The 27,408-nt window shown below is 43.8% G+C and overlaps 1 protein-coding gene across 3 annotated transcripts in view; it reads right to left on the bottom strand.

Moving 5' to 3' along the window:
• DNMBP (dynamin binding protein) overlaps nt 1–27,408 on the bottom strand; it is a 122,808-nt gene that overhangs the window by 45,985 nt on the left and 49,415 nt on the right. The window contains exon 4 of one of the 3 annotated variants that reach the window (XM_010356081.2): nt 22,615–24,600. In XM_010356081.2, the coding sequence (XP_010354383.2) occupies nt 22,615–24,600 (1,986 nt within the window). Of the gene's footprint in view, nt 1–181; nt 1,568–17,274; nt 17,353–22,614; nt 24,601–27,408 lie in introns of those variants that run through there. The other 2 variants (XM_030941171.1, XM_030941170.1) reach the window with 2 other exon arrangements.

The raw sequence follows: 27,408 nt of genomic DNA, 5'->3' as shown, positions 1-27,408 counted from the left end.
CTTGCTCTGTACAACACCTTCCAAAGTAATCAAATCTCTAAGGTTGTTCTCACCCAAGGTGCACTTGATAAGAAGTTCAGGGCCCGGGTTCCTTAAGAACACAAGTGCTCCTACTACCTGGTATAACACCCTTTAAATCTATTTTTATGCTTTATCCTAAGAAGGCTGGCTGAGTTCATACCTTGGGTTTTCTTCCTGTTTTGCACGAACTCTGAGCGCCTGAGGGTGCTGGGTGCTGTGCGGCGGAGGCAACTATTCCTTCTCCAAGTCTCTGGGCCATTTAATTTTCTCTCTTCCTCTAAATGCCAGATATTCTTCTCTAATGACAAGCTCTGAGGAATCCCCAAATGACGTCCTCCTTGGTCTCCCCTGGTACACTGAGTCTGCAGACCATCCAGAAGGATCCTGCTGCCCCCACGTGCTTTCGTTCTTGGTATGTCAATGCCATTATACTCCGAATTCTCCATTTGATGGAGATAATCTGTTCCTCTGGAATTACGGGATTTATATGCACAGTTTGCAAATAAAGCATCATAGCCTTCATTTTCTGTATCAAAATTACCCTGATCCATGACATGAGTCTTAGCTTTGGGATACATGTTGTCATTTTGATAAACATTCCTGTCTCCTTCATGGTATTTGATAAATTCTTTATCTTCCTTGACCCCATTCAAATCTGAAAAGCTCACAGGCTGCCCATTAGGATAACTCCCAGGAACATGATATAAATTGCTGTGTTCTCTATTATAAAAATTAGTTTTCTGACAATCCTCAAGATTATGATTAACATTCCTATGGTCTATATACCACAACTGAGGTTGACCTAAATTCGCTGAAGAATCATCCAAACCCCTACGATCAGTCAATTGTTCAGCTTTTTTAGAGTCCTCAGGATTATAATTCAGATTCTTACAGTCTGGGTAGCCATTTTCCCCATATCCACCAGCTTTTGAGGTCACATCTAGGCTTCTCGTGGGCGAATTATCCTTCGTCCCAGGGCTGGGACTCTCAGAATCTACATTTTCTGGACTCCTATAACCATCATGACCTCCGTGGTACACACAGCCCTTTCCACTTTCATATGCTTCCCCACAGTCCACATAGGTTAGTTCACTCTGCTCAAAATCCCAGTATCCACAATCCCTTTTTCTGTAGGGCCGATGCTGCCCTTTGGCCCAGTACCTGGGATCCAAGTCATTTTCTCTGTAGAGTCCATCCGGCACCGTAAGGTTCCTTTTCCATACACTCCCGTAGTCTTCATACTCCCAGGTGGAGTCCCAGTGCTTTTTTTCCTCCACTTCACTTTCTTTTCTAGCCTTGTGGGTTTCACACATATTCTATGTGCTTAAAGAAAAAGGTTTTACTTTTCTTTTCCATGGGCCTGGTCTGGGCTGTGGACAGGTGCAGACTAGCCTTAGGCTGGATTTGTCCTGCTTAAAATGTCTCCCAAGCATTCCAGGCGCTCTTCTTGTCGCTCTGGTCAGAGCACAGAAAGAAGTGGAGTTATTTCAACCTCAGGATCCAATCAGCGAGCTACTCTATCTTTCTCCAGAGGCCAGCAGATAATGAGTAACTAGTATGCATGTGATTGGAGTTGCCAGCTTGTTTGGTGTTTCCCTCAAGCTGGTCAAACTGGCTTGGCTGCTTTACTTGCTGAAGATAGAGGCATTCTGCTGCTCTAAAGGTTTTGCAGGAAAAGTCGTGTGAAAGAGAAACAGCCCCCACTTCAGAAGTCCAGGTCAGGTCACATATCAGTCTCCCCCGCCTCTTTAATCCTTTAGTAAGCCACCAGGGGTATAAACAAATGCTTTCCTTCCCATGCAGCTCAAGCTGGACCTCCATTCCCCATCCTCCAAGTCCACCTTTCTAATCCATGAACATCCAAAACCTTTCAGGACTTCACCCCTTAACTTAGAGGCAGGACTCTTCTGAGTGCTTTGGTTTTCTGGAATTCAAGTCACCAGTTAGTGTATACTCTAATCTCAAGCTGCTCAAGCTCCCAACTGCAGACAGTCATACAACTGAAGGAAGAAAAAGTACTTCCTTTTCCTTTGATCTGGAGAGTAGGTGATTTTATAGTGTAAACACTCTTCCCAGAATGGAGTTAGGTATGCTTTCACATTTTCCCAGATACTTGTCATGCCAGGGAAGCATCAAAAACATTAATTTCTTAAACTTCTTTTCTAGTTAACTCATACAACATATTTAAGAAGTGGAAAATGAAGACAGAAATGAAAAAGGAAGGTAAATGGCTATTTAAATCAACAAACATTAGCTGGTTACCTATCACAGAGGAGGCACTGTGGAAGAGAAAAAGATGAACAAGTGAGTCCCTGCCTCTTACAATGCAGAAGCAACCCGCTTAAAGGAAGATCGAATGTGATCAGTGCTATGGAGCAAAGACAAACAGCAATGGCACCAAAGCAAAGCCCCTGGTATGGCAAGTGGAGGCTTCAGGGAAGCGGTCGGATGTCAACAGTGACTTCAGGGAGAAGCAGGATCTCTGCAGACTTCACATATGGAGCACTAAGAAATGGGCAATAATCTGAAGGATATAATACGTAGTAAATAAGAGAGGAGACTGAAGAGATAGGTTGGGGTGGACCCCAGAGGATGTCAATGACATTTATTTTATTCAATGGAAAGCAAAGAGTCATGAGGTTTTGAGCAGGGGAAACGTGCTAAGAGACAGGCCTTAATAAGATGACTTTTTTACTGTCTGGTCATTCATTGGATGTCTAGGAATGATTCCTTGAACTTAAACTTTATTTGTGAAATAATATCCAGAACCCTGAGAAGAACTGGGTTATATGCTTTGTTAATAATTAGATGTTTACTCTTGGATAATGACTAATTCTCTCTGGGACTCAGTCTACCTGTCAATAAAATGAGGCAGTCGGCCACAATGACTCCTCTGATTCTCCCAGCATTTTTTTTTTTTTTTTTTTTTTTTGCGACAGAGTTTCACTCTTGTAGCCCAGGCTGGAGTGCAGTGGCGCGATCTCAGCTCACTGAAACCTCCGCCTCCTATGTTCATGTGATTCTCCTGCCTCAGTCTCCCGAGTAGCTGGGATTACAGGTGCATGCCACCATGCCCTGCTAAATTTTGTATTTTTAGTAGAGACGGGATTTCACCATGTTGGCCAGGCTGGTCTCAAACTCCTGACCTGAAGTGATCCACTCACCTCGGCCTCTCAAAGTGCTGGGATTACAGGCATGAGCCACTATGCCTGGCCCCTACAGCTTTAACAATCCATGTTTCTATCTTCCCTCACAACTTATTTTTCCTTTCCTCAAATACTTGATGTGCTACTAGGTTCCTTTTGGATTCTTTACTGACTTACTGAATAAGCCTTTATTTATTTACTGGAGTTAGGGTCTTGCTCTGCTGCCCAGGCTGAAGTGAAGTGGTATGATCAAAGCTCACTGCAGCTTTGAACTCCTGGGCTCAAGGGATTGTAGCCCTGCCATGTACTAGCTTATGTGATCTTGGACAGGTTATTCACACTCCCACCTCAGCCTCCCTAGTAGCTGGGATTATAGGCATGTGCCACCGTGCCCAGCTCGAATGAAACTCTAGATTGTCAAATCTTCTTTTATTTCCTATTTTTTGAGACAGAGTCTTACTCTGTCACACAGGCTGGAGTGCAGTGGCATGATCTTGGCTCACTGCAACCTCCATCTCCAGGGTTCAAGAGATTCTCCTGCCTCAGCCTCCCAAATAGCTGAAATTACAGGTGCCTGCCACTACACACGGCTAATTTTCATATTTTTCAGTAGAGAGGGGTTTCACCATGTTGGCCAGGCTGGTCTCGAACTCCTGAACTACTGACCTGATCACTCCTCAAGTGATCCGCCCACCTGGGCCTCCCAAAGTGCTGGGACTACAGGCGCGCTGGGCCTGAATGAACCTCTATATTGTCAAACCTTCTGATGTCCACTTGTTCTGGTGCCTTGTACCTCCTCAACCAACAGCAGCAGCAGTGACAGCCCTGGCAGCTACCATGTTTTCAGTGTGTACTATGGGCTATGATCAGCACTAGGAAGTTGGTAGAGGTTTTCCATTTTCACTACCCTCCTAGGAGGGTATTTATTATACTTGTTTTACCACAGATAAAGAAACAATCTGGCAGTGTGAATAACTGTCCAAGATCACATAAGCTAGTACATGGCAGGGCTACAATTTGAACCCAGATCTGTTTGATTTCATGTCACTAGACTAAGAAGAATATCTCAAAACACAGTAAATCTTAATTTCCCTCAAACCAAGTAAATAAACAAATAGACACTATCCTGGCCTAATTCAAAAGTGGATCACTACTGAGGCAAGCCGTGTACACCCCAACACCACCATTCCCTCTTTGTTTCCAGTCCTGGCCGACCAACCCTGCCCCAAGCTGGGCCTCACCAGACAACCACCATGAGCACACAGAATGGCAGTGACACACAAGACAGCCTAGCACTGAGTGATTCAGTCATTACAACCTATTACCTAAACCCAATAAAGATTGCGACTTGGTTCACCAAACCAACAGGAAGTCAACATTATTCGGGAGAATAGCTTTCACCACAAGTTATAACAGAGCAACAGTGTAACAGAGAGAGCACTGGAGACCAGATGAGGAAATGACACCTGCCTTCTAGAAGTTCAATTTCTGCTAATAACCAGTTTGCAGGGATGATTACCCTCTTTGGCTGTCACTTTCCTATGTAGGAAATGTGGACATAAATGATTTCTCTGCCACTTTAAATCTAAAATTCTATGATCTTGCTTATTTCTAATCCAGTTAAAAGATTAAACTTTCTCTATTATGGAAAACAAAGTTCTCTAGCAACTTGATATCTTTGATAAAGCTAGCAAGATAAGAAAAACACACCTAATAAATCAACCAAGAGAAGAGATAAAAAGAAAGGACTAAATTATAAGGATCCTAGTTATAAAAAGAAATTATTGGCCGGGTATGGTGGCTCACACCTGTAATCCCAGCACTTTGGGAGGCTGAGGTGGATGGATCACTTGAGGTCAGGAGTTTGAGACCAGCCTGGCCAACATGGTGTAACCCCGTCTCTACTAAAAATACAAAAAAATTAGCTGGGTGTGGTGGCGGGCGCCTGTAATCCCAGATACCCAGGAGGCTGAGGCAGGAGAATTGCTTGAACCTGGGAGGCAGAGGTTGCAGTGAGCCAAGACAGGCGCCACTGCACTCCAGCCCGGCTGCCAGAGCGAGACTCCGTCTCAAAAAATAAAAAAAAGAAATTATAGTTGGGCAAGTGGAGAGCAAAGGTTACAAAAGGGGGCTTCCCCCTCCTTTTCTAAGTCCGATTGCCTTTAGGACATTAAAGATAAGCAGTCTGCATAAAGAGGTAAACTCCCTCAGCTTTACTTCCACACTACTACCACCCAGATCTAAACAAAAGCTGTGAATGGCTTGCCATTTTTGAGTAATAAATTTGTGTACAGAGAAAGTGCCCGAGGGAAAAGGGAGAATGACTTTTCTATTTTTCTCAATGCTAGGACTGCTGATGAAATAGAACCCTGTAGACAGCCATCCCTCCTTCAGCACCCCCTCTCACTTTACACAACAGTCACACTACAATGGCTCTTTTCAGCAGTCCTGAAGCACCATCCCACTATGATGTTTGCTATCTGCTCCTAGGGGGTGGGCTATCATGACTATTTGTGTGACGCCCAGAGCGGACAGATAGACTGCCACCTATTCTAGAAGTGAAGATGGGGAAGTAGGGTTTGGAAAGAGAAAGAAAAGAGGGAGAAGGTAGAGGAAGGGTAAAGGAAAAAAAGGGAGAAAAGTGTGCCAAAAAAAAAAAAAAGAGCAAGAATATGTAACTCCCTAAGCTTTTGTGGATTCCTCTGTGACTGCCCATGTTGTTGCTCCACTCTGAGGGTCAACAACCCCTCACTCTCTAGGACTCTGCCCAGTGACATTCCGATTCCTATAGTTCTTGCTATTTTCCAGAGCACCATGCAAATATCTCTCTTGGCTAACCTATGTTGTTACTTCATTATACTACTTACTTATCTCCTTTTATTATACTGAAAGTTCCTTGAGGGCAAGGATGGTCTAACTTGTCTTCCTATCTCTAGCACAGCTCTATAGATGGTAAAACCTCTTTGCAAAAATTATAACACTGAGAAAATTTTAACAGTGAGAAAATTACAACAATGAAAGAGATCTGATCTAACCAACCCTCATCTTGTCTTTAACCTCCCAACTGCCCTTGATCACTCCTGGACTTGGCCTGAGCTAACTGTGGGAGAAATTTAGTTTACAGTTGAAATGGAAATAGCCCTTCCACAAAACTAAACCACTTTTGTAAAACTAATGAAAGGTCACCAAGTCGGAAGGATGAGAGGAGTCTAATTCTGCTAAGATGTAGACATAAAGGATTACTAGCCCTTATTTAGAAGGTAACAAGATTTGCAACTTTCACAATTACCCCTTCAGATAGCACCATTATTGTAGAACCCAGGATTAATCTTTTAAGATGTCTTTTCAGGCTTTTGCATTTCTAAGGACTGATGGCTCCACCTGGACCTGTCAATCAGTCCTGTGGTCCCATTCAGCAAGGGACTTGGTACAGGAGGACCATTGTCCACACCCCTATGATTGCATCCCCAATCAATCAGCAGCACCCATTCCCCTAGACCCCTGGCTGCTAAACTATCCTGGAAAAACCTCTGCATTTTTTAGACTGATTTAAGTAGTAACTCCATCTCCCACATGGAGTGGCCAGCTGCATGTCAAACTCTTTCTTCATGCAATGGCCTCAGTGAATTGGTTTTGTTTGTGCAGTGGGCAGGAAGAACCGATTGGGTGATTACAATGGGGCACACAGTAGGTATTTAAATGTTTAATGAATCAATGCATGTAGCATTTATTTGGCACATGCTAGATGCTAGGTAGAGGGCAATCTAGCTTAGAGGTTAAGTGCACAGGCTTTGATAGCCCTGGATTTAAATCCTGACTTTGCCACTTACTAGCTGTATAATCTTGGGGAGGTTATTTAATCTCTCTAGGCTTGTTTCTTCACCTTTTCACCATCAAACCTACCCTGCTACCTGCCTGTGAACCCGAATGCTCTGCCTCCCTCCTTTAACAACAGAGGAAGTGTCTCTGCTCTGATCCCAGGCCAATCTCTCCATGGGCTTGCTGGCCCCCTCCCCTCCTGACCACTCAGAGACTGTTCTATCTAACAGCAGTGAGGCCCCCTCTCCCTGCTTCTTCAATGTGCCCATTTTAGTGGATCAGTCCCACGAGTTTATGAACACGTGCTAATGTTTCTTGTCTTACAAACGACTTCCGCTGGCACTTCAATCCAACGTCCCCTGCTGCCACTACCCTTTTTTAGTTTCTTTTATAGCAAAACTCTTCGAGGCCAGGCGCTGTGGCTCACGCCTGTAATCCCAGCACTTTGGGAGGCTGAGGCGGGCGGATCACAAGGTCAGGAGATTGAGACCATCCTGGCTAACACGGTGAAACCCTGTCTCTACTAAAAATACAAAAAATAAGCCGGGTGCGGTGGCGGGCGCCTGTGGTCCCAGCTACTCGGGAGGCTGAGGCAGGAGAATGGCGTGGACCCGGGAGGCGGAGCTTGCAGTGAGCCAAGATCGCGCCACTGCACTCCAGCCTGGGCGACAGAGCAAGACTCCGACTCAAAAAAAAAAAAAAAAAAAAAAAAAAACAACTCTTCGAACGACTTTTGAGCACACTAAATGCTCGATGCCTCTCTTCCTTACCTCTCATTTTCTCTTTAATCCACTCCAACAGGGCTTGCATCCCAACATCATCCCTTCAGTGAAACTGCTCTTGATAAGGTCACCAAATCCCATGGTCATTTCAGAGACTTCACCTTACTTGGCCTCTTGGCAGCTTCTGATCCTGTCACTTGCCCTTTCTTTTTTTGAGACAAGAGTCTAACTTTTTCACCCAGGCTTACGATCTTGGCTGATTGCAACCTCCATCTCCCATGTTCAAGTGATTCTCCTGCCTCAGCCTCCTGAGTGGCTGGGATTACAGGCACCTGCCACCATGCCTGGCTAATTTTTGTGTTTTTAGTAGCGACGGGGTTTCATCATGTTGGTCAGGATGGTCGCAAACTCCTGATCTCAAGTGCTCCGCCTGCCTTGGCTTCCCAAAGTGCTGGGATTACAGGTGTGAGCCACCGAGTCCGGCGTCACCTGCCCCTTCTTGAAACTGTTTCTCCATTTGGCTTTCCTTCTCCTTGGCTGGTTGCTTCTCCTTTGCTGGCCCATCTCTCTTGTCTTCCGTATTCCTAAAGATTGGAATGCCCCAGGGCTAAGTTCTAGACCATACTCTCCTATACACCCAATTACCTGGCACACAGCAGGAATTCAGGAAGTATTAATGCGACCAGAAATGTGGTTGCTACTTGCAACTCTAATCCTTCCAGTTGCCTAACCTCATGGTTACCCCTCAGGGTTACCCTTGACTCTTCTCAATCTTTTTTTTTCTTTTTGAGATGGAGTTTCACTCTTGTTGCCCAGGCTGGAGTGCGATGGCGCGATCTCGGCTCACCGCAACCTCCGCCTCCCAGGTTCAAGCGATCTTCCTGCTTCAGCCTCCCTAATAGCATGTGCCACCACACCCAGCTAATTTTGTATTTTTAGTAGAGACGGGGTTTCTCCATGTTGGTCAGACTGGTCTCGAACCCCCGACCTCAGTGATCCGCCCTCCTCGGCCTCCCAAAGTGCCGGGAGTACAGGTATGAGCCACTGCGCCCGGCCTTTTCTCAATCTCTTATACCTCACATCTAATCCACAAGCAAGTCCTACTAGCTCTAACTCAAAATATGCTGAGAGCTGAGCACCTCTCATCATCCCCACTGCTGCCATCCTGGTCCAAGCTGCTGGCATCCATCCCTTGCCTGGGTCACTGCAGTAGCCTCCTAACTGGTCTCTCAGCCTCTGCCCTGTGTCTCTTCTGTCTATTCTCTTCTGTTAAATTGTAGGTCAGGTCATATTATTCCCCTGCTCAAAACCTTCCAGTAACTTCTCTTCTTACCCTAAATGATGAACTACAACTGTGCCGTTGCTCTAGCTGAACCGGTCTCCTTGCTCTTCCTCAAACACCTAACACACTCTCGTGCTTGCTGTCTTATCTGTCTGGAACGATGCCTCTCACCTCCAGAAATGGTTTGGCTGGCCCCCAACAATCTTACTCAAACATTATTTTTCAGAAGGTTTTCTCTGATTTCTTTCCTCCATTGATTGTTTTCCCTTCTGACAAAAAAGCAAAAAATATACTCAGAGTTTTACTTACTTATTGCTTGTCTCTTCCCATGAGGGCAGAGATTGCTACTGTGACTCCACAGCACTACCTGGAATACAGTGGGAGCTCAATCATACTGGTTGACTGATGACTGTCCTGTCTTTTGGGTCTTATTACATCTGGTAAAGTGAACAGTAAAAGGAGGCAGCAAGCAGCTCACGTAGGGATGTGATGGTGGGAACACTCGCAACTAAGGGTCTCAGGCCATCTGAGGATGAATTATTTTCCTGTACCGTGCTGCAAAGCCTCAGTGAAATCTGAAACCAAAACTTAAATACCTCGATGCATTCCAGCTTCTCCACCCTGTGCCTGGAGCTGAGTGAGGAAATGTTCACAAGGCCATCCTACGAACTGCTAAGAACAGTGACTCACAGGTCAATTATACCTCAGTTCACCATTCTAAGCTACATTTCTTGACATACATTCAACCATCCAACCTAAAATGAGAAACTAGTTTCTCTCCTGACTTAACATAGCCTATTAATGGGTTCTGATGATGGCTGCTATCTTATACTAGGATAAAATCCTTTACCAGTAACTCTGAGCTCATTTTTACTGAGCCAACACCCTGACCCAGATGTTACACAAGTTGAAGATACTTGCTTTTTTCTTACATACTGACAAACTAGAAAGATTATTATTTCCTCTACATAAACTTTCATTATCTTGAAAGACCACCGAATGGGCCGGGTGGGGTGGCTCACGCCTGTAATCCCAGCACTTTGGGAGGCCGAGGTGGGCAGATCACCTGAGGTCAGGAGTTCGAGACTAGCCTGGTTAAATACAAAAATTAGCTGGGCATGGAGGCGGGCACCTGTAATCCCAGTTACTTAGGAGGCTGAGGCAGGAGAACCGCTTGAACATGGGAGGCGGAGGTTGCAGTGAGCCGAGACTGCACCACTACACTCCAGCCTGGGTGACAAGAGCGAGACTCTGTCCCAAAAAACAAACAAAAAACACAGAACGATTTGGCTATTTAATTCTATTATCTCTTACTAGTTTGAGAAGGAATTCTTGTTTTTTTTTTCTCTGTCACCCAGGCTAGAGTGTGGAGTACAATGACATGCTCACTGCAGCCTCGGCCTCCTGGGCTCACCCAAACCTCCCACCTCAGCCTCCTGAGTAGCTGGGACGACAGGTCCACATCCAGCTCTTTTTTTATTTTTTTGTAGGAATGGGGTCTCACCATGTTGGTTGGGCTGGTCTTGAAGCAATCCTCTCACCTTGGCCTCCCAAAGTGCTGGGAGGCATGAACCACCACATATAGGTATGAGCCATCACACCCGGCTGAGAAAGAATACTTATACCTAAGGGATTCCAAGGAGTCTGCAGAATGACAAATTGCTTCTGCATATAAAACAGTTACACGTTCAAATTTTAAAAATCTGTCTAGAATATTATGTATCACTTTAGCATAAAGATGTTATTGTTCCATAGCAGTCATTCTCTGGCTTGTTCATCTATCGGCTCTCTTTAGTGGACCTTAGATGCTACCTCATAGACTGGGGAAATATTATTTTCCTGAAAAACATATTCTGATTTAATTTGCAACAGACGTCATTAAAAATTACTTTTAGAGTCTCTGGTCAACCTTCCTTTGACATTACCTTAAAGGCCAGGAAGAGGAAAGTTTAGGAGCAAGGTTCCTGACTCGCTCTACAGTTTGGCATCCACTGCACTGATTTAGAACAATGGGGTTCTGGCCGGGCGCGGTGGCTTAAGCCTGTAATCCCAGCACTTTGGGAGGCCGAGACGGGCGGATCACGAGGTCAGGAGATCAAGACCATCCTGGCTAACATGGTGAAACCCCGTCTCTACTAAAAATACAAAAAACTAGCCGGGCGACCTGGCGGGCGCCTGTAGTCCCAGCTACTCGGGAGGCTGAGGCAGGAGAATGGCATGAACCCGGGAGGCGGAGCTTGCAGTGAGCTGAGATCTGGCCACTGGACTCCAGCCCGGGCGACAGAGCAAGACTCCGCCTCAAAAAAAAAAAAAAGAACAATGGGGTTCTGGCACTGACCCACACCAAAAGTAGCCAGGGTCATGATTCCAAGGCAGCAGGAAACAGTATAATTAGCTATAAAGGTCAATATCAATATGATCACTGGGGTTTGAAACACAAATATGAATGATAATATGACTATGTTTTTTAAATTAATCAACATGTAGCCAGTGCCTGGCTCATCGTGTGTGCTCAAGAAATATACACTGAACAAAGAAACGAATGCACACCCTCTTTTCAAATTCAGATGTGTGAACCTCACCTAGAGATAGGGTAGCACTAGGTAGTCCTGATCAGAGCTTCTAAAAATAGTATGTCCTGGGAAACCTCAAAGTCTGAGAACTAACTTTTAATGTTTCTACTGCTTTGCAAGTCAACCTGTTCATCAGACTTAAAGGTAGTGTGTTTGAGATCTAAACCTTAACTTGTTAATTAGCAACTCATTTGACTGGAAGCTTCTTGAGACCAGCGAGCACATCTATACCGTTCATTGCTATGTACCCTGCCCTTAGCACAGTGCCTGGCCCATGGTAAAAACAAATGAATATTTCCTGGATGAATGAGTGATTGACCTGAACACCACACAGAAGCCCACAAAATGATGTTTCATTCCCCAACACACAGCAACCATAAATACTGTCTAGTATTCTACCCTGACTCTAGACGATAATTCCAAATTTAAAACTCCTCATTCTCAGTTACAGCCAAAGACTGGCTTATCTAAAACTAACACTGGACTTTTTATTTCCAATAATTGAAATCTATGTTATTTGGATCAGTCCCTCATAGAAAAAAAAAAAAGTCTTTAAAATAGAAATCGAAAAGGAGAACTTTTCTGTAATAAGCTAAGATCCTAAAGAACTCCTGAGGGTAAATCAGAATTGGGCCAAGCCCTCTTGCTAAATTACAGCTGGGTTCCAATACCTTGGTCATCCAAGGTACAACGTACACCGAGCCTTGACATTGGTTTAAGTTGGACCTGGGCTGAGAATGACTAGTGTTTGTTTCCATGTGGAAATTCCTTCTCATCATTTCTTAGGAAATTTATACGTCTTTCTAAAAAAAAAAAAAAAAAAAAAAAAAAAAAAAAAAAAAAAAAAATCAGCCAAGCACTCTAGTAAACGAGAGAAGGTACTAGGATTCTCCTGGGGAATAAAGCCTAACAATAACTGCAGAGACATTAAGAGTTTCAAGAAATCCACCAGTGTCAAGTTGATGCAACAGCAGAGAATACTGACATGCAGAGTAAAGTGTGAAAGGTGACATTTCTGGGAATGAGGACAAGAGTGGGTGGGAGGGCCAGGGTCTGATCAGTTAACTTGGCTCACAGTTGTTGCTATGTAATACATGTGTTTAGAAGAGTGTGTGCTCCTGGCCCTGTGCATTGCCAACAGTGAGTCATTCTTGCAAATAAAATAAAGATTAATAAGCTTACTTGTATAGTATGCTTTATACAGATCTTATAACGGTAGTCTAAGAAATAAAGTTTTGTAAGCAAAGGAAGTCCTTAAATTAGCAATTCTGACACATGATTCTGTATAGTGCTAAATCTTGCACAGAGGGGAAAATGTTCCATTATTTGAATACCATCCAGTAATGTTTGTCCAGTGTTTTCTACTGCTTAATATTTGCTATATAGTTCTTTATAAATGTTTTAATAGAAGAAATGCAAAAGAGAAGATATGAATATTGTTGTGAAATATTCCTACACAAAATCAGGAACATATCTAAAATCTGCATAGCATAAGCAATATCAATTTCAATGGCAAAGCCAAATCAGAACAAGCAGACGAAATATTTTCAACATTAAAAAAGAAAATGAGCTTTCATGAGACAACATGCACCAGAACAGGCCTAACCAGAAATGCTTTTTCTTTTTTCTTTTTTTTAAATTGAGACAGAGTCTTGCTCTGTCACCTAGGCTGGAGTGCAGTGGCGCGATCTTGGCTCACTGCAACCTCCACCTACTGGCCTCAAGCCATTCTCCTGCCTCAGTCTCCTGAGTAGCTGAGATGACAGGTGCTCACCACTATGCGGTGTGCCAGTGTACACTGGCTAATTTTTTGTATTTTTAGTAGAGACGGGGTTTCACCATGTTGGGCAAGCTGGTCTCAAATTCCTGACCTCAAGTGATCCACCCGCCTCGGCCTCCCAGAGTGCTGGGATTACAGGCATGAGCCACTGAGCCCAGCCCTGGAAATGCTTTTGAATACACACTTAACAATTCCACCAACATCAACATAAAATGAAAACCTTTTTTTGAGGTATGAAATATTAGTCACAAAACAAAGATCAACACTATCAGATAGGGCAACTAATGCTCTGTGTATTTAAAATTCTATTTAAAGGCATGTAAACCTATGGAACAGAGTAGAAAATCCAGAAATAGAGCTGCATCACCTACAATCAAGTGATCTTCAACAAAGTTGACCAAAATAAGCAATGGGGAAAGAATTCTCTATACAATAAATGGTACTGGAAAAACTAACCATATGCAGAAGAATGAAACTGGACTTCCATCTCTCACCATATACAAAAATTAACTCAAGATGAATTAAAGACTTAAATGTAAGGCCTCAAACTACACAAATCCTTGAATAAAACCTAGTTAACACTCTTCTAGACATTGGCTTAGGCAACCTGCAACAAAAACAAAAACTGACATCTGGAACCCAATTAAACTAAAGAGCTTCTATATAGCAAAACAAACTATCAACAGAGTAAACAGACAACCTACAGACTGGGAAAACCTATGCATCCAACAAAGGTCTAACATCTAGAATTTATAAGAAACTTAAATCAACAAGAAAAAACAACCCCATTAAACACTGGCCACAGGACATGAACTGGCACTTCTCAAAAGAAGACATTTAAGTGGCCAACAAATATATGAAAAAAAATGCTTAACATCACTAATCATCAGAGAAGTGCAAATCAAAACCACAATGAGAAACCATCTTACCCCAGTCAGAATGGGTATTAAAGTAAAAAAATTACAGATATGTTAGCGTGGTTGTGGAGAAAAGGGAACACTTATACACTGTTAGTGGGAATGTAAATTAGTTCAGCCCCTGTGGAAAGCAGTTTGGAGATTTCTTAAAGGGCTAACAGTAGAATTACCATTAGACCTAGCAATCTCAGTATTGGGTATGTTCAAAGGAAAATTCTTCTACCTAAAACACACCTGCACTCAGTTGACTCCAGCACTATTCACTACAGCAAAGACATGAAATCAACTTAGGTGCCTATCAACAGTGGACTGGATAAAGAAATCCTGGTATATATACACCATGAAATACTATGTAGCCACAAAATAGGATGAAATCATGTCCTTTGCAGCAACATGGAGGCAGCTGGAGGCCAGTATCCTAAGATAATTAAGGCAGAAGCAGAAAACCAAATATCGCATTGTTTTCACTTGTAAGTGGCAGCTACATATTGGGTACACATGGACATAAAGATAGAAACAACAGACACTGGGGACTACAGGACAATGGAGGCAGGGAGGGAGGCAAAGGTTGAAAAACTGCCTATTAGGTACTATGATCTCTTACACAGGTGATGGGATCAATTGAAGCCCAAACCTCAGCATTATGTAATATACCCTTGTAACAAATCTGCACATGTACTCCCTGAATCTAACATTTAAAAGTCAAAATAAAATTAGACTTTAAGAGTAATTTTAGGCCGGGCGCGGTGGCTCAAGCCTGTAATCCTAGCACTTGGGGAGGCCGAGACGGGCGGATCACGAGGTCAGGAGATCGAGACCATCCTGGCTAATATGGTGAAACCCCGTCTCTACTAAAAATACAAAAAACTAGCCGGGCGAAGTGGCGGGTGCCTGTAGTCCCAGCTACTCCGGAGGCTGAGGCAGGAGAATGGCGTAAACCCGGGAGGCGGAACTTGCAGTGAGCTGAGATCTGGCCACTGCACTCCAGCCTGGGCGACAGAGCAAGACTCCGTCTCAAAAAAAAAAAAAAAAAAAAAGAGTAATTTTAAAATACTAAATATTTGTGGTATTTCTTTCAATTTTTAAATGATTTTTGACATTTACCTTGTACTAATGTTCTTCTTTTAATGTTTTATATTATTATTAATATTCTGATTTTATAAATCTATAGGTGTGTAAGATATTAAGGTTAGAAGAAGCTGAGCAAAGGATATGGAAGCTCTTATTTTTGCAGCTTTCTATAAATCTAAAATTATTTAAAAATGAAATTTAAGAATGTTTTTAAGATGCTGATGCTGGGGGAAGCTATGTATATGTGGGGGCACGAGATATGGGAAATCTCTGTACCTTCCTTTCAGTGTTGCTGTGAATCTAAAATAGCTCTTACAAAAATCAAGTCCTTTAAAAAAGTCTATTATCAGGTAGAGAATTTTTTTTTTTTTTTTTTTTTTGAGACGGAGTCTCTCTCTGTCGCCCAGGCTGGAGTGCAGTGGCCAGATCTCAGCTCACTGCAAGCTCTGCCTCCCGGGTTCACGCCATTCTCCTGCCTCAGCCTCCGGAGTAGCTGGGACTACAGGCGCCCGCCACCTCGCCCGGCTAGTTTTTTTTGTATTTTTTAGTAGAGACGGGGTTTCACCGTGTTAGCCAGGATGGTCTCGATCTCCTGACCTCGTGATCCACCCGTCTCGGCCTCCCAAAGTGCTGGGATTACAGGCTTGAGCCACCGCACCCGGCCGAGAATATTTTTACATGTTATTAAAATATATAGTCATATCATGACATTGTGGCTCACAACAACAAACCGTGCATTTATTTCATATACAAATATAAAACCTCTGAAAACATTAGTGTAATACTAGCACAGGAAAACTTGTCACCATTGATTATGATCTCTACTACAATTCAAGAATGTGTAAGTAAAAGTTTTTTTAAAATACAAAGTTATAATTTAGGAATTCCCAGGAATTCTAATTTCTTACTCCTGAATCTCAAATATTACTATCCTTCAGGAATTTGAAAACATTAGTTGACTACAAACAACTGACAGAAACAAATGCAAATTCCTTCTAGAGTTCAGGTGTCTTCACCTCAAGTCTTAAGATTTTCCAAATACTATGACCAGCACACAGTAAGATAACCAGACACACAAAGAGCCTAGACCACAAGAATGAGAACCATGGGACATCAAAAACAGTCCCACTAAGACTGAATATCTTGGAATCATACATACACAGACTCTAAAACAGCTATGCTTACCATATGGAAAGAAAATAAAAACCAAGGCCGGGCATGATGGCGTGAGATTATAGAATCTCAGCACTTTGGAAGGCCAAGGCAGGTGGATCACTCGAGGCCAGGAGTTCGAGACCAGACTGGCCAACATGGTGAAACCCCATCTCTACTAAAAATACAAAAATTAGCCAGGCGTGGTGGTGGGCACCTGTAATCCCACCTACTCGGGAGGCTGAGGCAGAAGAATCGCTTGAACCCAGGAGGCGGAAGTTGCAGTGAGCTGAGATCGCGCCATTGCACTGCAGCCTGGGCAATGACAGTGAGACTCCATCTCAAAAAAAATAAATAAATAAACAAACAAACAAACAAATAAATAAATAAATGCAGAGTTTTAAGAAGAGGCAGTAGCTACACTAAAAACCTCACTGTGGGTCTGGCACAGCACTGGTCTCACAAGGGGCCTGGCATCTCTGCACTGACAGTTCCAGGTCCCAAGTAGACCAGTTCAAAGTAAAAACAGAAGTAGGAGATCTCTGAAAGCTCTGGGAGATAGGGCAGGCAATTCAATTCAAATCCATTCAGTTAAACTCAACTCCCTTCATTAGGTAGTTGAGTCCCTATTGTGCATAAAACATCACACCAGGTGTGTGGGAAATGACACACTGAATAACAGATAAAACCTGTTTTCTCAGTAAGCATATTAACAACTAAATATTGATGAGAATTAGATAAATGCTGTTTTGAAAGTTCTTTAAATCTTAAGCCTTAACATTATAACTTACACAGAACCAGATTAGAGGAGCAATGCCTGGTGCTCAAACTGGTTAATTTCCACCTCTCGAGGGATAGCTTATATTGTTGGAAACACCTTTTATGAAGACAGAACAAAATGACCTTATGAGAAATTGGCTGTTACTGCAAGGAATAATTTCATCAAATTAGCGACAGATATTATCAAAACACCTTTTGAGAAATCAATCAAATCAATATTAACATACCCAATACTGCATTTGGTGGATTCAAATTTTACAGTCTTCCCAAACAGACTACACCCACCTTAAGTCTTTCACAGTACTAAACAGCAATTTTTTAAAAAAGTAAGAACACTGGCTAAACTAATTCTGAAAATGAAGGTCTGGTGAATAAAAAAGAACACCAGTTTTATGTGGTACCAGTCTATTTACCCATTTAAAAACACTGCATACGCAAAAAATAAAAATAAAAACACTGCACAGTGTTGTTAAGCACAGAAGACATAACATTTCCGTGGAACACTATTAATTCTAAACAGTACCATTCCTGGGAAATTCCTGCTACCTGAAATTTGGGAGTCTTTTATTCTCCCACCTATGTATCTGATACGGTTTGGCTATGTCCCCAACCAAATCCCATCTTGAATTCCTATGTGTTGTGGGAGGGACCTGGTAGGAGGTAATTGAATCATGGGGGCAGGTCTTTCCTGTGTTGTTCTCATGACAGTGAATAAGTCACAGGAGCTGATGTTTTGAAAAACGGGAGTCTTCCCACACAAGCTCTTTGCCTGCTGCCATCCACATAAGATGTGACTTGCTCCTCCTTGCCTTCCACCATGATTGTGAGGCCTCCCCAACGTGTGGAACCATAAGTCCATTAAAACCTCTTTCTTTTGTAAATTGCCCAGTCTTGGGTATGTCCTTATCAGCAGTGTGAAAATGGACTAATACAGTAAAATGGTACCAGTAAAGTGGAGCACTGCTGAAAAGATACCTGAAAATGTGGAAGTGACTTTGGAACTGGGTAACAGGCAGAGGCTGGAACAGTTTGGAGGGCTCAGAAGAAGACAGGAAAATGTCAGAAAGTTTGGAACTCCCTAGAGACTTGTTGAATTGCTTTGACCAAAATGCTGATAAAGATATGGACAATGAAATCCAGGCTGAGGTGGTCTCAGAAGGAGATGAGGAACTTGTTGGGAACGGGACCAAAGTGACTCTTGTTATGTTTTAGCAAAGGGACTGGTAGCATTTTGCCCCTGCCCTAGAGATGTGTGGAACTTTGAACTTGAGAGAGATGATTTAGGGTATCTGGCAGAAAAAATTTCTAAGCAGCAAAGCATGCAAGAGGTGACTTAGGTGCTGTTAAAGGCATTCAGTTTTACAAGGGATGCAGAGCACAAAAGTTCCAAAAATGTGCAGCCTGACAATATGATAGAAAAGAAAATCCCATTTCCTGAAAAGAAAAACGGGATGCAGAAATTTGCATAAGTAATGAGCAGCCAAATGTTAATCCCCAAGACAATGGGGAAAATGTCTCCAGGGCATGTCAGAGGTCTTCATGGCAGCTGTACTCATCACAGGCCCAGAGGCCTAGGAGGAAAGAGTGGCTTCCTGGGCTGTGCTCAGGGTCACCGTGCTGTGTGCAGCCTAGGGACTTGGTGCCCTGCATCCCAGCTGCTCCAGCCACAGCTGAAAGGGGTCAATGTACAACTCAGCCCATGGCTTCAGAGGGTGCAAGCCCCAAGCCTTGGCAGCTTCCACGTGGTGTTGAGCCTGCAAGTGCACAGAAGTCCAGAATTGAGGTTTGGGAACCTCTGCCTTGATTTCAGAGGATGTATGGAAATGCCTGGATGTCCAGGCAGAAGTTGGCTGCAGGGGCAGGGCTCTCATGGAGAACCTCTGCTAGGGCAGCACAGAAGGAAAATGTGGGGTCAGAATCTCCACCCAGAGTCCCTACTGTGGCACCACCTAGTGGAGCTGTGAGAAAAGGGCCAAAATCCTCCAGACCCCAGAATGGTAGATCCACCAACAGCTTGCATTGCGTGTCTGGAAAAGCCACAGACAATCAACATCAGCCCGTGAAAGCAGCCGGGAGGGAGGCTGTACCAGCAGAGCCACAGGGGCAGAGCTGCCCAACACCATGGAGACCTACCTTTTGCACTGGCGTGACCTAGTTGTAAGACATGGAGTCAAAGGAGATCATTTTGGAGCTTTAAGATTTGACTGCCCCACTGGATTTCAGATTTGCATGGGGCCTGTAGCCCCTTTGTTTTGGCCAATTTCTCCCATTTGGAACAGGTATATTTACCTAGTGCCTGTATCCCCACTGTATCTAGGAAGTAACTAACTTGCTTTTGATTTTGCAGGCTCAGAGGCAGAAGGGACTCACCTTGTCTCAGATGAGATGTTGAACTGTGGACATTTAATGCTGAAATGAGTTAAGACTTTGGGGGACTGTTGGGAAGGCACGACTAGTTTTGAAATGTGAGGACATGAGATTTGGGAGGGTCCAGGTGGAATGATACGGTTTGGCTGTGTCCCCACCCCAATCCCATCTTGAATTCCTATGTGTTGTGGGAGGGAGCTGGTGGGAGGTAACTGAATCATGGGGGCAGGTCTTTCCTGTGCTGCTCTCATGAGAGTGAACAAATCTCACGAGATCCGATGGTTTGAAAAATGTGAGTCTCCCTGCACAAACTCTCTCTTTGCCTTCTACCACCCATGTAAGACGTGACTTGCTCCTCCTAGCCTTCCACCATGATTGTGAGGCCTCCCCAACCATGTGGAACTGTAAGTCCATTAAACCTCTTTGTTTTGTAAATTGCCCAGTCTCTGGTATGTCTTTATCAGCAGTGTGAAAATGGACTAATACGATATCTAATGCAAGAATTGTTTACAGGTTTATCTTGAAACTTGTAGGTATAGAAAGTGATGGAGAATCTGGAGTTTGCTAGGGCTTTGGGAATGTAACACCCAGCCAAGTTTCCCTCAGAATTCCTTTTCAGGGACTCTGAAATCAAGGTATCTGGCATTCCCCTGAGAGCTCAGGTACTCATATTAAATGAACACCTTTTTGAGGACTTGTCTAAGCATCAACTTGGTGCTGTAGCTTGAGGGTAAATGCTGCTGCTGTTCAGTACAAGCAACCCAGAGGCCTGGCTCCCTAGCTATCCCCTAATCAATTACACTGAATGTGCTCTAGGACCCCTCCTACCACACCATCTCTTAGTCTGCAATTCTCTTAGAACTCTGCCCACGTGCATAACAGTCCTTTCCTGAGAATATTTTGAATAGAGGTTTCCCTCTCTTTCTGCTATACCATCTACTATCCATCTTTCAGAAGATTACTTGATTTCCAATAATACTCTTACTAGAATTTTTTTATTCTATTATTTCCATTCACTTTTATAGACCTAAAGTAGAAAGGGAGGGAGGTAGCTGTGTGTGCTCAGTAGGCCATCTTGATCCAGGATCTCTCTGGATCACCATTCTGCTTTTATCTCTTATTAGTATCCTGCTATTCCTAGATCCCCTGGGTTGCTTTCTATTATTGACTTTCCTGATGACATGTAAGTTCAGAGATCTCTGGTACACAAGCCAAAAGTGACACGCATTCATGTTCTTGGGCCCTAGACCAATTGCTGTTGGTTGCCTCCCTCTCGTACTCTTCCTATTTATAAATTTTTTCTCCTGTGAGTCTGGTGAATATGAATGAAGTCTCCAGAGGCTGATCACTCCCAAATTAAGGGAAAGAATTTGAATTTTTCAATGTTCCAGGTAGGAAGTGGTAAACTATACTTGTTAGAAACATAAGCTTAAATCCCAACTCCCTTGGCAAGTCACTTAATCTCTTTTCAAATTTTAATTCAATTTAATTTAATTTTTTTTTTTTTTTAGAGACAGGGTGTCTCTCTGTTGCCCAGGCTGCTCTCGAACTCCTGGGCTCTAGCGATCCTCCTACCTCAGCCTCCCAAAAAAAAAAAAAAAAAAGGAAAAAAAGAAATCTACTCTCTGGACAGCAAAGATACAACATGGAGTTTTCTCATGAGTCTTAACCTGGAAGTCTTTAGTGCTTAGTAGAGCCTGATTAAAGAAAGTTGTACTTAGGGACTTCCCATCTGCACCACTGTTATGGATGCCATAGCAGAATAAGAGACATAAATGTCCCGGAGGTATATGTGTTTCTGAGGTAAGAGATTCTTTGATTCTGGTTTTTTTTTTTTTTTTTGGAGACAGGGTCTCACTCTGTTGCCCAAGTTGGAGTGCAGTAGCGTGATCATTGCTCACAGCAACCTCTGCCTCCCAGGTTCAAGCAATCCTCCCACCTCAGTCTCCCGAGTAGCTGGGACTACCGGCATATACCAGCTTGGCTAATTATTTTTGTATTTTTTTGTAGAAGCAGGGTTTGGCCCTGTTGCCCAGGCTAGTCTCAAACTCCTGGGCTCAAGCAATCCACCCACCGCAGCCTTCCAAAGTGCTGGGATCACAGGTGTGAGCCACCGCACCTGGCAAGGTTTGATATTCTTTATCTGAGCAGCAAATGAAGTCAGGAGGCTACAGCACTCATAGGCTCAAAACAGAGTCAGAGGCTCGAGACAGCCTATCTATAGTGATGAAATAAGAAATTAGGTAGTGAGGCTAGGCGCGATAGCTCACGCCTGTAATCCCAGCATTTTGGGAGGCCGAGGCGGGTGGATCACTTGAGGTCAAGAGTTCGAGACCAGCCTGACCAACATGGAGAAATCCCATCTCTACTAAAAATACAAAATTAGCCAGGCATGGTGGTGCATGCCTGTAATCCCAGCTACTCAGGAGGCTAAGGTAGGAGAATCGCTTGAACCTGGGAGGCAGAGGTTGTGGTGCGCTAAGAGCTTGCCATTACACTCCAGCCTGGGCAACAAGAGCGAAACTCTGTCTCAAAAAAAAAAAAAAAAGTCCAGGCAAGGTGGCTCATGCCTATAATCCCAGCACTTTGGGAGGCCCAGGCAGGTGGATCACCCGAGGTCAGGAGTTCAAGACCAACCTGACAACATGGCGAAACCCTGTCTCTACTAAAAATACAAAAATTAGCCAGGTGTGGTGATGGCGCATGTCTGTAATCCCAGCTATTTGGGAGGCTGAGGCAGGAGAATCACTTGAGCCCAGGAGGCGGAGGCTGCGATGAGCCAAGTTCACGCCACTGCACTCCAGCCTGGGCAACAGAGTGAGACTCTGTCTCAAAAAAAAAAAAAAAAGGAAACTAGGTAATGAAAATATAAATCATTTTTTGTCCATCGAGGATAGTAACATATCCCTAAAAAGCATGGGTAGGCTGTTTCTGGGACTTGTGGGTGTCAAGAAACAAGTATATATTATTTCCTCGTCACTTACCTCTTAGTTGCTGGAGTTCCATATTCAAACTTTCGATGTTACTTTCACAGAACTTGAGATCCTCGAGGGTCTCTGCCCTTGATGATTCATCCTGCTTCTCCTCCAGCATGAGGTTTAGCTCTTCTTGAGCTCTACTGTACATATCCAAGTCCTGCTCCATTTCCTCAATCCTCACCAGCACTAAGGGGCATGGGGAGGTCTGGTCCAGATTCCTTCCCGTATGTCCGTGACCCTCCTTTTCTAAGGTCTCACAGGTAGGATGGTGTCGAGATAGGAGCTTAGGGGATACCGCATTCATTCTCTGCTGTGCTGAAGGAGGCAGGGGAGCTGGGCGAGAGGGTCGCACCACCAAGGGTGGTGCAGGTTTTAGGTTCTGGTCAACTAGCAAATGGGGAGAAGTGGATACTAGAGTACAGGGACGAGGTGGCGGTGGCCTTAGGGCCTTTCTCCTTTCTGGCAGTTCCTGCTCGGTGATTAACTTTGAGGAACCTCGAACAATATCCTTCTCAGAGTTAAAGTCTGTGATTGAAAAGTGGCGTAAAATTTTATCTGGCTCTGTGCCAGGCCCTGTCAAGCTCTTCTCAAACTCGATCAGCTGTTGCGTCAGCTTCGAGTCCAGGTCAGTGCTGCCGTCTCCCTGTGAATGTGTTGCTGCTTCCATAACAAGCCCCTGGGCTTGCGGACCAGGCTTCATCTCTGATCTCTCTGAGACAGAGTAAACGCTGGACGTGTGGTGCTTTTTAGCATAACTAGCTATGTCGTGGAGCTGAGGACTCGATTGGCTGGGTTTGACTACCCCTGAGCCTGAAAGAGAAGAGCCCCTGTAAAGAGGGATCACTGGCTTCTGAAGAGTTTTTAGCTGGGAATACATTCTTTTGGGAGGTAGACTGGCGCAGTCTCTATTCCTTGCTTCTAGAGGAAGAAGGTCAGGGTGCTGTTCTGAGTGCCGGTGGCTCCCTCCCGCTGTAGAGTAATACTGGCTTCTCTGCAAGTTGGGATGAAAAGGGACCTGAGGTTGGGAGGAAATACCATTGACTGCCTCTGTAGGGTCAGAGGTGGGAGAGTCTGTGGCAAGAGGCATTTCCCACTCCACGCCTGGGCTTCTCCGGGGCCCTGCAGCAGTGCCCTCATCCTGATAACAGTTTCTGTCTGCTTCATACTCTGAAGTCAGATGACCCAGGGGGGAAGTGGGTGCTTCAGAAATAATGCAGTCAGGCTCCTCAGCCTCATGGTCACTGGTTTCATGTCTTTGTTCCTCCACTCCTAAGGAGTTCTCCAAACAATCCAAAGAAGTTTCCGGGATCCTGGAAAGGCTGCCTTCCTGAGGCAGGGCCACGGTTTCCTCAACCTGTGTATCAGGATATAATTTCACAAACCGGTAAGGAAAGATGCCTGTCCTGCCCTTCAGGGATCCTTCCAGCCAGCCATCTTCCAAGGTCGCCAGAATTCGGATTTTATCTCCGACCTCGAAATCCAGCTCGTTCGGCTCCAGGGCTTGGAATCTGTAGAGGGCAACCCCGTAGGTCCCTGGCTCTTCCTCATCCGGCCCTATCTCTTCTTCTCCTATAGCGGTATCTACTTCACCATTAACAATGCAGTCATCTGGATTTCCAGAACTTACCGACTCATCCACAGTCCTGAGGGGCCCCAACAGCTCTACAAAACCTTCTGGAAAAATGCCTCTTCGGCCCTCTAACTCCCCTTCAAACCAGCCTGGTTCAGGAACTCCAATAATGGTGATCACATCCCCTTCCCTGAAGTCCAGCTCTTCATCCAGCTGTGCAGAAAGCCCCATCAGGGCCCGGGCTTGTCCCATGGAATATTCCGGAATCTGAAACAGGGCACTCTGGGAGTGCCACTGCCGGCTCTGTGAGGAGAGGAAGAGCTCACGGACACACGAAGACGGGAAGAAGCCCCGTGCACCCCAGCAGCTTCGGCCCTGCAGCCAGCCTGCAGTGGGAATGCCATCGAGAATCACCAGGTCACCTAAAGAAAAGAGGAGCAGAGATGGTGACCTCAGTCATCACCCAGCAGAACATTATCACGACTAATAGTGCAACGTCTCATTTTAAATAGCTATCAAATTCAAGGAAATATATACCTAGAGTTTTATGAGCACAAACAATTTTGACAATTTATTGAATTGGAACAGCTATATAAACCTGTAGTTTTCAGAGTTATACATGGAACCCTATGGGTGGGTCTCCAAGATCCTAGCAGATAATCTGTGAGGTCAAAACCATTCTCATAATAACACTAAGACTTTATCTACATATTTTACTCTGCTGACTTTTCTAATAGCTGTGAAAAAGCAATGGTGATTAAATTGCTGGCCAGTTAGGTGCAGTGGCTTACACCTGAAATTCCAGCACTTTGGGAGGCCAAGGCAGGAGGATCGCTTGAAACCAGTTCAAAACCAGCCTGGGCAACATGCCAAGACCTTGTCTCTACAGTAAATTTAAAAATTAGCTGTGCATTGTGGCTCCTGCCTGTAGTCCCAGCTATTTGGGAGGCTGAGGTGGGAGGATAGCTTGAACCCAGGAGATCGAGGCTGCAGTGAGCCGTGATTTCACCACTGCACTCCAGTCTGGGTGACAGAGCAACATCTGTCTCAAAAATAAAAATAAAATGGCTGGGCGTGATGGCTCACGCCTGTAATCCCAGCACTTTGGGAGGCCAAGGCAGGCAGATCACTTGAGGTCAGGAGTTCAAGACCAGCCTGGTCAACATGGTGAAACCCCATCTCTACTAAAAATACAAAAATTAGCCGGGAGTGGTGGCATGTGCCTATAGTCCCAGATATTCGGGAGGCTGAGGCAGAAATTAAACTCAGGAGGCAGAGGTCGCAGTGAGCCGGAGATCACGCCACTGCACTCCAGCTTGGGCAACACAGCAAGATTCCATCTCAAAAAAATAAATAAATTTTTTAAAATAATTAAATTAATTAAAAACTGCTGGCAATTCATAAGCAAAGGCACTTTGCACGAATAGTGCAAATTACACGAATAGTCACTGTATGGTCATCATATTCTTCACAACCATGTACTCACAGTTTTTTAAAAAGCCAGTTTCAGTTAAGAGGCAATACAAATTATGCATTGTGTTAAATCTCAACCCTTAAGAACAATTCTTTTGTAATATTGTGTGACAATATAGGAATTACACATAAAACATTTTTACTGGCTGAGGAGAAGCACTTGAGTAACTGCGTTATGTGCCTGAACCATCTGTTTATTTTCACATAACACCATTTTATGTGCAAGAATGAGTAACAGACAACTATGTTTATTCAGACTTAGATATCTGGCAGACATTTCCTTCAAAATGAAAGTGAGTCTGAAACATCAAGGAAAACAAATGATAGTATTTGTTGCCAATGATAAAATTCCAACTTCCAAGAGAAAAATCAGAATTTTGGAAAACTTGTATCTGCTACCACGGGCTTGGCAGCTTTCCCATTCTTAAAGATTCTTCTGATGAGATAGTAACAAATACGATTTTTTCATATTGTACATTGAAATGGTCAACATTTGGAATAACTGAGTAGCTTAACTGAATCAATACTTCCCAAATGACAAATGCATGCTGGTATAAAATTATTCATGGCTAAAAGATTCACTCCAAAAGCAAGACAGATTAATGAATTTTAGTGTAATATTATGAAAGTTCACCGATGTAGCTTCAGATCCCACACTGCAATTAACTCATAAGAAATTACCACTCGTTGAATTTTGGTGCAGTATCAACGATGAATATTTGCAGTTATTGAAAAGACTATTAAAATACATTTTCCCATCTCCCATTGCATATTTGTGTAAAGCTGGATTTTCTTCACATAATTCCATGAAAACAACATATTGCAACAGATTGAATACAGATGCAAATAGAATCTGGTTTTCTTTTAGTAAGTCAAACATTAAAAAGATTTACAAACATGTAAAGCAATGTCATTCCTCATTAATTTTGTTTGGAAAGCTATACTTATTTTACATAAAAATATGTTATTTATGTTAATATGTAATGGGTTTTTAATGGATTGATAAACAAGTTTTAAAAATTCCCAGTTGTGGCCGGACGCGGTGGCTCACGCCTGTAATCCCAGCACTTTGGGAGGCCGAGGCAGGTGGATCACCTGAGGTCAGGAGTTCGAGACCAGCCTGATCAACATGGAGAAACCCTGTCTCTACCAAAAATACAAAATTAGCTGGGGGTGGAGGCACATGCCTATAATCCCAGCTACTAGGGAGGCTGAGGCAGAAGAATTGCTTGAACCTGGGAGGTGGAGGTTGTGGTGAGCCGAGATCATGCCATTGCACTCCAGCCTGGGCAACAAGAGTGAAACTCTGCCTCAAAAAAAAAAAAAAAAAAAAATTCCCAGTTGTAATAGCTAGTATGATAAATATCAACAGAAACAGCCCACATAAACAAAAGCTCTTTGGGAAAAATACAATAATTAGCCAGGTGTGGTGGTGCCCACCCATGGTCCCAGATACTTGGAAGGCTGAGGTGGGAATCACTTGAACCTGGGAAGTCAAGGCTGGCAGTGAGTCATGGCTGTGCCACTGCACTCCAGCCTGGGCGACAGAGAAAGACACTGTCTCAAAAACAAAAACAAAACAAAACAAAAAACCCCCAAAAAACAAAAAAGCTCTTTGGGGTCTCAATAACATTTAAGAGTATACAAGGAGGCCAGGTGCAGTGACTCACACCTGTAATTTCAGCACTTTGGGAGGCTGAGGCAGAAGGATTGCTTGAGCAGAAGAGTTCAAGGTCAGCCTGGGCAACATAGTGAGA

Source organism: Rhinopithecus roxellana, chromosome 11, assembly GCF_007565055.1.
Source record: "Rhinopithecus roxellana isolate Shanxi Qingling chromosome 11, ASM756505v1, whole genome shotgun sequence".
NCBI lineage: Eukaryota > Metazoa > Chordata > Mammalia > Primates > Cercopithecidae > Rhinopithecus > Rhinopithecus roxellana.
Note: the sequence above shows the minus strand (reverse complement) of the source record. Positions and strands in the feature narration are given on the sequence as shown.